At 47.8% G+C, this 9,514-nt stretch overlaps 1 protein-coding gene across 1 annotated transcript in view; it reads right to left on the bottom strand.

Moving 5' to 3' along the window:
* tspan9a (tetraspanin 9a) overlaps positions 1–7,208 on the bottom strand; it is a 103,502-nt gene extending 96,294 nt beyond the window's left edge. Inside the window, exon 1 of the mRNA XM_029634646.2 lies at positions 6,038–7,208. Coding sequence (XP_029490506.2) covers positions 6,038–6,421 — 384 coding nt within the window. The 5' untranslated portion in view covers positions 6,422–7,208. The remainder of the gene's footprint in view (positions 1–6,037) is intronic.
* Positions 7,209–9,514: the final 2,306 nt, after the last annotated feature.

Below are 9,514 nucleotides of genomic sequence, written 5' to 3' on the forward strand. Positions count from 1 at the left end.
CTGGCCAGAGAGCTTCCCGTATGGATGGTTCTCCTAATTGGGAGGGACAGTGGTGTGGAATGTGGGAGGAATAAGAGAGCTTTGGTCTGGGGGATGCCAAGCCACTGTCACACAATGGCAGATGTCCAATGTTTTACGGAGCTAGCTTAGCTACCTCTCTCATAGCAGTTGTTATTTCATCTGGTCTCTCTATGTCTCTCCGTTCACCTGGCACACTCTAGTCAATAACACAATATTGACACAATAGCACCCCAGCCGCCCATCAAACCTTGTTAAAACCAAATAAAATGTCCTCCTGCCCTAGGATAATGCCTGTTTAGATTCATGCGCTACGCTACAATGTTTACTACGAGAAACAAAAATAAACATGTCAGCATGATCATTAAAACCCCCTCTTTCACAGGGCATGGGGATGCTATTTTGGTCTTGCCCTGGGAACCCAGTAACAGGTTTTTATTGAACGGTGGCACCTAGTATGTTATGAGTCATAACTGACACAGTGAGTCTCTAAAACAGGCTGTCTCAATTTCCAATCAGCCAGCATGGGGGGTGGGGAGACTTAAATCTCTGGCTAACTACACCCACCACAAGCCACCACATTATATGCGTCTATATCCCATTTGATCTGTTACACAAGCTAATGAGCTCTGCAGAGCTCTACAATGAGGTAGGATGGCAATTGAAGGAGCAGGCCGGGTGGAGATGTGTAAATTAAAATGATCTCCCCAGACATTTAGCTACTGGACACAGGCAGGGTTACAGTATATGGAGATATTGGAGTGCAGGTTAGAGTAGGAATATTGAGCCAAGGCTGTACCTTCTCCTGTGGGGATGCTAATTCAGGGCCGGCCCCAGGTATAGGCGACATAAGCTGTCGCGTAGGGCCCCTGGCCAATAGGGGGCCCCCGCCCCAATTTAGTATTATTGTTACATTTTTGTACAGTTCGAAATATGGTTGTGCATCAGCAGTTTTTTATGTCAGCCAATGACAGTCACTCATTAAAACATTTTTTGATTGGTAAATTAGTCTAGCCAGCTGTCTAAACTTGTATTAATCATGGCAAAAATGACTGACCGGGCATGAAGGGCACGTGCCAAAGGGCCCTTACCAAATCTCTCTTAGGGCCCCCAAAAGGCCCTGTGCTGATTACAACACTTAACATGATCAAATGCATATCAACTACGTCAATACTTCTTCTAAGTAAATGTAAATAAATGAAATACATTTTCCAATGCAGGAGAATCAGATATGCCATGTCCTTATTTGAGAGTAAAAATTGACATGGCAGGATCATGTCCTCTTGTACTGTTCCGGATATTAATTGTCTACATTATATTGCCCTAAAGTACTGACTGATATAGCTTCACAATAATATATTGTGTTTTTTAAGCCACTCCTGAATCAGGGCGGCAGGTGGTTAGAGCGTTGGGCCAGTAACCGAAAGGTTGCTAGATTGAATCCCTGAGCTGACAAGGTAAAAATCTGTCATTCTGCCCCTGAACAAGGCAGTTAACCCACTGTTCCTAGGCCGTCATTGTAAATAAGAATTTGTTCTTAACTGACTTGCCTAGTTAAATAAAGGTTCAATCTTTTTTTATCAGTATGCATGTCAGTATTGGAAATCCATGTAAGAATTATTGAATCCATCATGAATTATTGAAAGCTGGTTTCATGAGGTCAAACAATTCACTGCGCCTCAATTTCAGTGTAACCTCCACATCACCTAGTAAGGGATTAAGTTAACTTGTGATAGACTTCTGGTGAGAGAGTACATCTGAAAGTTTGTTACAATGTGAAGTTCCTTGGGGCCTAGGGGTTTAGTGAACTTTTCAGCACTCTGTGAGGGGGAAAACAGCAGGCAAATTGCTTCGGCACCTTGGCTCGAAACCTTGTGGCATGAAGGAATGGGACAGCATGAGTGAAATGATTGCCAAGGCAATGCTTTATAAAGCCACCGTTCAATGAGGAAAACACACACAAACACCTTGAAACTGTCATTAGGTTTCAAGCTCTTTTCTTCTGGCGGCGTGCTAGCTACATTTAAAACTAAAATGTCAACTCAGGTGATGAAATCGATGGGGAAACTAATCTTTTGTTTCCTTCGACCAAATGGCATATAAATCCTCCAGCAATCCCCTAAGCAAGCATAGGAATTCATGAATGCTAAACACAGTTGGATCTTCTACTCCCCTAACAAAGGATTTGCACCACTTCTTTGGCCCGTTATAAGGTAAGGATGCTGAGCGGCCAGTTATTCTCCAAATATGAATATCAAATGAGGCTTTGCTTATGGTATGATAATGACACAGTGGTGGGATGGAGGCAGCTCTCTCTAACAAAGGTGCACTATGTGTCAGTGTTGGGGAAGGGAAGGAAACAGGGAGGATGGTTCAGGGAGGGAAGGAACCGATTAATAGTGGAGGGAGTGAAGGAGGGAGGGCTGGGCAGAGCAGACCAGAGATTCTATCAGACATCACAGAGAGAGGACACAGAGCAGGGGCCTGCAAATACACCACAGCCAGTCTGCAAGATGACACACATAGGAAATCACAGCCAACCCAATCTTGCTCCCCGACTCATAGTGTGTCTACCAACATGTCGTCCAGTCATCACTGTATTTTTGGGCATAGCCACTGTGATTCGGTGTGATTGACCACTGGCTTTATTGGTGGTGTCCTCCGTCATCCAAAGGAGACTTGCTCTCAGTCCTGACTACTACACCACCAGATACTCTGATCTGACCCAGACCCCCCAACCATGCTGCAGCTCAGACTAACACTCATCTCCATAAGAAAGAGAAGCCAGATGGTCAGGAACAACTGCTGGAGAGGCCTGGAGATGAGTGCATGGGACATGCCTGGAGTGCCTGCGCTATTTACCTTGTGCTTCAAGTTACCGCTGTAAGCCCTGTGGAGGGAGTGGAGGGCTGGGGGTTGTGGGTTTCGAGGGAGGCCCGCTGTCTGCACCTGGCGTCGGGTTACGCCATAGGCCTGGCAGCCACCATGCAACTCCGCTCCGATCTGGGGTGTCAAAGCTGAGGCCTTGGGCAGGCAGCGTAAACTTGCGATTCATGGAGTGCCACAGGGAGAGCAGCAATGTCCCAGGGGTGTCAGGATACAGGGCTGCTTTTCACCCTGTCCCCCAGTCCCCAAGCCCCTGTGTCTCTCCCTAAACTGGATCCAGCCACAGGCTTCAGCCAGCCTCAGTGCTGCCTATGGACACCCGGACCCGGTGGGGCTGCAGCAGACAGACAGATAGACAGACAGACAGACAGACAGACAGACAGACAGACAGACAGACAGACAGACAGACAGACAGGCAGGCAGGCAGACAGACAGACAGAGACAGACAGACACCCCCTGCCTTCACAGAGAGGTGGATACATGGCCACCCAGGGAAACAGTGACTCCCCTGGGACAGTTATTAAACTGTCATTAAAGGGAGTCAAGGCGCCACAACGACTATCAATCTACTAGCAAGGGGCGTGATCATTAAGTGAACATTAGCAGTGTGAGGAGCTCAATTACTGCCCAGCGGGAGCCACTGCGCTAGTGAAAGCCCCCCGGCCGCTCGAGGCTTCCCCACTGATCAACACACACACAGAGGAAGGTCACAATTTCCTCACACCATAGGGTGCCCATAGCCCTCCTTACTCCCCCCAACCCTAGGAGAGTCAGTGACAATAAGGCAGGTCTAGGGCATCCAGCTCAGTGCCAAAGGCAAAGTCTCTTTCCCCACTCCTCCCAGTGTGGAGCTAGAGCATCAGGTTATTAACATGGGGGTTTTACTGCCAACACAAGGGGTTAAGTACAGGTTGAGCCACACAAAGCCCTCGGGGAGAGCAAGCGCCTCAGCTAAATCCTCCCGTAGCTGTCACGGATGGCAAAGCAGCACTGACACAATGACCTCAGCCGCCATCCAGTAGCCTGGCCTCTGATTCCTCCACATGCATCACGTACTGCACACACACCTTGCCTGATCTGAGCAGGCCTTGCCAATCAGGCACACACATATCCCTCTTGCACTGTGTGGGTGTTCTGCCCGAAAGCTACATTGGAATCTGTGCTGTGGGCTATTGGTCTCGTCATGGTTCAGTAATAATGGGCAGCAGCCTGGTGCCTGAGCCTTAAATGTGCCCCAGATTGCAGGGTGCACGTAGTAGGCAAGTGGTGACGTGATTGGAGAGGTATACCCTGTGGTGTTGTGATGTTATTACGCTTCACGCATGACTGGCTCCACACAAAATGCTCCGGTCCATCAACTAAACCCCCGGTAATCCACTGGTTAAATATTTCTGGGGATGCCTACTTTCACAAACAAAATGACAGATGCCAACATAAGGCCCACTGCAATCTGGGGGATTTGATGATGATGTGTGAAAGTGCTAGTATTTTTTAAATAATTTAAAAATATCTTTGTTACCCCAAAAAATCCCAATGTGTAAAATAAAACCAACAAATCAGATTATTCCCATCCAACTCTCCAGTGGCTCTCCAAAAAATTCACTCAATCATTCTAAATCTTTCAGAACCATTCCCCAGATATGTCATGGTTCCATCTAAAACATGTAAGCAATGCCCCCTGTCCTTTAACTAGACAGCTTAACACTCTAAATCCTCAAAACGTTTGCAGTAAATCAGCATCCATCAGGAGCCATGTTGTAAAGCCATCTGAATGAGTGCCAGCACCCCAGCAGAGCACCCACATGGAGACATGTTGTAAAGCCATCTGAATGAGTGCCAGCACCCCAGCAGAGCACCCACATGGAGACATGTTGTAAAGCCATCTGAATGAGTGCCAGCACCCCAGCACCCCAGCAGAGCACCCACATGGAGCCATGTTGTAAAGCCATCTGAATGAGTGCCAGCACCCCAGCAGAGCACCCACATGGAGACATGTTGTAAAGCCATCTGAATGAGTGCCAGCACCCCAGCACCCCAGCAGAGCACCCACATGGAGACATGTTGTAAAGCCATCTGAATGAGTGCCAGCACCCCAGCAGAGCACCCACATGGAGCCATGTTGTAAAGCCATCTGAATGAGTGCCAGCACCCCAGCAGAGCACCCACATGGAGACATGTGGTAAAGCCATCTGAATGAGTGCCAGCACCCCAGCAGAGCACCCACATGGAGACATGTTGTAAAGCCATCTGAATGAGTGCCAGCACCCCAGCAGAGCACCCACATGGAGCCATGTTGTAAAGCCATCTGAATGAGTGCCAGCACCCCAGCACCCCAGCAGAGCACCCACATGGAGACATGTTGTAAAGCCATCTGAATGAGTGCCAGCACCCCAGCAGAGCACCCACATGGAGCCATGTTGTAAAGCCATCTGAATGAGTGCCAGCACCCCAGCACCCCAGCAGAGCACCCACATGGAGACATGGAGGAGCAACCACTCCTCAAACTCTTTTTCAAATCTGATGTTAAACCTAACTCTAAACTTAACCACACTGCTAACCGTATGCCTAACCCTAATCCTCAAATTAAAACCAAACAGCAAATGTTTGTTTTCATCCATTTTTACGATATAGCCAATTTGGACTTTGAGGCGTTGGAGTGACAACCCCCACTCCAACGCCTCAATAACAACCAGCGATAGTAACATGCAAATGAGCCCCCTCATGCCAGGATGAGGCAGACATAGTTATGAAACACACATGGTTGCACAAAGACCTACAGTATCACCTTGAGAAGAAAAGGGTTTTCATAATGATCCTCATAAGCTTGAACACCAATCTTTATCTCACATACGCCTGAACAGAAGTCTTGAAATGATCCGTAAATCAGTTTACAAGTATTATGCAATATGACATTTTACCATCTTGCCTTACTCATATTACTGCAAACCTAATGACTACCCCGTTTACATTTGTATCCACTGAGTAATTTCCAGCACCATGTGTCAGTGTCATTCCTGCTTGTTGGCCCAAATTCATCCTAATGCATCCTATAATTAGCCGTCCCCAAAACAGAACAAACACGATGGAGACATGAGAGAGAGAAGAAGAAGAGAGATAAATCATGTTTACTTACCCAGAAGATGAGGTTGAAGAGGAACATCGTGTACTTCAAACAGCAGAGACAGCCCCGTGCCATGTTGCACTTCTTGAATTCTAAAAGGAACACAAAGGATAGATCCAGGTAAAAGACCACGTATTTGCTGCCTTTGGGCGCCGTGTACTTGTTATTGCTGCTCTTGTCTCCTCCGATGTTGACGCTGGCATCGGCCGCTGTCCCAGCCTGCCCCTGTGCGGCGGAGGCGCCACGTGGCCCCGTTGAGCCGTAGAACGCGCCGGCGGTGAAGCCGCGGCCACTGAACGGGCGGCCAGATGTAGAGGCGCGGGCAAAGTCAGAGTCGCGGCTATCCACGGACGGGCTGCGGTGAATGGCTGACTCCTCACTGCTGGACTTCTCCATGCTCTGGGGCTGTTGCTGCTGCTGCTGAGGGGCTCGCTACTGTTACACACTCTACCATGTCTCAGAGATGAGAGGACAGAACTCTCCCACTCTAACCGGCTCCTCTCTCCCTCTCTGCTCTGTACTGATTCTCTTCAAGGCCAGACAATCGGAATGTTTCTATATCAGAATCTTTCTATCTCCCCAACACAGGTAAGTGAGAGGAAGGAACGACACAGGCGCTATTCCCAATTCCCAGCGTCTGCTCTCATGCTCTTGAGTTAGCCATGCAGAGAAGCCCTAGTCCAGTGAGAACCATTATCACCCTGACAAGTGACGGCAGACTGCGTCCTTGAGACGGTAAGTTTCAATAGTGTCCCCTGGATCTCCTGTGCTCTCCACACTGCTGTGATGTTTGCCGTGAGAGCAAGACCCCCTGTGACTCTTTCTCTCCTGCTGTCAGCTGCTCCACTTCTTCCACCTGGTTCACTTCTCCCTGCTGCTGACCTCAGGTCTGCTTTCTGCCTGGAGCGGTGGGAACTTTTACCCCCCTACAAAAACACAATCCTCTATCTTTTTTTCCCTCTCTCCGCTTCTTCTCCTCCTTTCCTGCACTCTCTCAGTCCTCTGTGCTTTGCGCTCTCCAACGTGCTGACAATACACTCTCTCCCACTCCTTCTCTCGCTCTGTGCTCTATGGTATCATTCTGCACTCAGTCCCCTGCTCTCTGCCTGTGCTCTCATTTGCAGCGCTGTGGCTGATGTGTGCTATTATCGGCAAGCCACATCTAACGGGCATTCCCAATCCTATCCCCCCTAAATTAGAACACTGCCCTCATTCCCTCTCCTCTCTTTGCCTCGCCTCGGCCCCTCCCCACTGCTGAGGGAGCAACCAATTAGGCGGCTGCAGGCAGCCCGGGATCCTCCCCTCCTCTCTGACCATGTAATAAGCTGATCGTAGCACTGCTTTGCCTATACAAGTTCAGCAATTTCATCTGTGCTGTCTGCGCGTCAGGGTGTCCAGGAGGCCATTCATTAATTCAAATATCATGAGGCCAGGGAAACGTGTCGGAGGAGGGTGAGCGGAGGGGCTAGGTTCATATTAATATCTGCATGGGGGGAGGGGCTTTTCCTGTCAGTGTGAAACATATCACATGAAGATAGTGGAGATGGCCAGTGCTCTCCGATGCAACCTTCAATCCTTCGATTTCATTACGACACGTGCTATATTCACGCCCTGTTTTATTTACGCTTCTATTTATTATTCGCTTATGTTTACGCCTATATTTGTGAAGAGCTGGCTATAATGACATCAAGACACTGTCATAATAAGGACGATTACTGCATGCAGACTTGCGGAGTACTGTATCTCTGCAGACTTGTCACAAACTTGTCAGTTGCTCAATACCTGCTTGCTCACTGCCATGTAAGGAGCACCGATAAATTGGCAGGGGTTCTGCCTTTGGAATTATGGCACCATTTCAAGCATGGAAATGGGAGAGTAGCTTAAAGATACTCAGAGCTATCCTATGGAAGACAAGGGTCAAACACAGACTGTCTCAGTTGTTTCACACACATATTACATATTACACCATCCTTATATTTATCTAATCTGGTTTGAAATTCACTCCCCAGATGACTCAATGTGAATGATCTGTGAACAAAGAGAAAATGCATTTAGCCTGATAAGATATCAAACCCCCCCACTGAGAGAGATGACGTTTCCTTTATAGTGTACATATGCTGATGTGACGAGATGGGGATGAAAGATCTGATACCTTTCGATACAGCGCTCGCGCTTCCTTTACTTGGATACATCTTCTCTCCCCTCAGAGAACTACTGCACAAACAATAGCAATACCAGCACCGTAACACCCACTTACCTAGCCCCTTCACAAGGTTGGGTTTGTGAAAACAGCCTAGTCTTAACTCTACACCTCTGCGCTGTGGTAATGACCCCCCCCCTCTCTTTCGGCAAGGCGAGGTTGAGTGCTTGTGATGGCTGCAACTCTGAGACAGATGGGGCAGAGTTTCAGCTGAATGGTCTTAAGGTAAACCCAGTACTACCTTATATACACAGAGCTACACTAATCCATTTCTCTGGTGTTTATACGACGGGGTAGACAAACCCTCACAAACTTCCAGAGACGCACCATTGAGAGCAACCTCTGTCGGGCTTTATCACTGCTTGGTACGCAACCCAGCCCAACGCATCACCAGAGGCACAATCAGCCACCCGAGCCACAGTCTGTTAACCACACTACCATCTAGAAGGCAGACACGGTACAGGTGCATTAAAGCTGGAACCGAGAGACTGAAAAACAGCTTGTATCTCTAGGCCATCAGACTGTAAAATAGTCAACACTAGCCGGCACCCACCCAGTATCCTGCCCTGAATCTTAGTCTGTGTTACTAACCGGCTAACACCCAGTACTCTACTTTGCACCTTAGAGACTGCTGCCCTATGTACACAGTCATTGAACACTGATCACTTTAATAATGTTCACATACTGTTTTACCTACCCGCTTCATATGCACAGTATCAGTCAAAAGTTCGGACACACCTACTCATTCATGGGTTGTTCTTTATTTGTACTATTTCCTACATTGTGGAAGAATAGTGAAGACATAAAAACTATGAAATAACACATATGGAATCATATAATAACCAATAAAGTATTAAACAAATCAAAATATATTTTAGATTTTAGATTCTTCAAAGTAGCCACCCCTTGCCTTGATGACAGCTTTGCACACTCCAGCTTCACCTGGAATGCTTTTCCAACAGTCTTGAAGGAGTTCCCACATATGCTGAGCACTTGTTGGCTGCTTTTTCTTCACTCCGCAGTCCAACTCATCCCAAACCATATCAAATGGGTTGAGGTCAGGTGATTGTGGAGGTCAGGTCATCTGATGCAGCACTCCATCTCTCTCCTTCTTGGTCAGATAGCCCTTACACAGCCTGGAGGTCTGTTTTGGGTCATTGTCCCGTTGAAAAACAAATGATCGTCCCACTAAGCACAAACCAGATGGGATGGCATATCGCTGCTGAATGAAATTTGAGCCATGCTGGTTAAGTGTGCCTTGAATTCCAAATAAATCACAGACAGTGTCA

The sequence above is a fragment of the Oncorhynchus nerka genome, linkage group LG25 (genome assembly GCF_034236695.1).
Source record: "Oncorhynchus nerka isolate Pitt River linkage group LG25, Oner_Uvic_2.0, whole genome shotgun sequence".
NCBI classification, from domain to species: Eukaryota; Metazoa; Chordata; class Actinopteri; order Salmoniformes; family Salmonidae; genus Oncorhynchus; species Oncorhynchus nerka.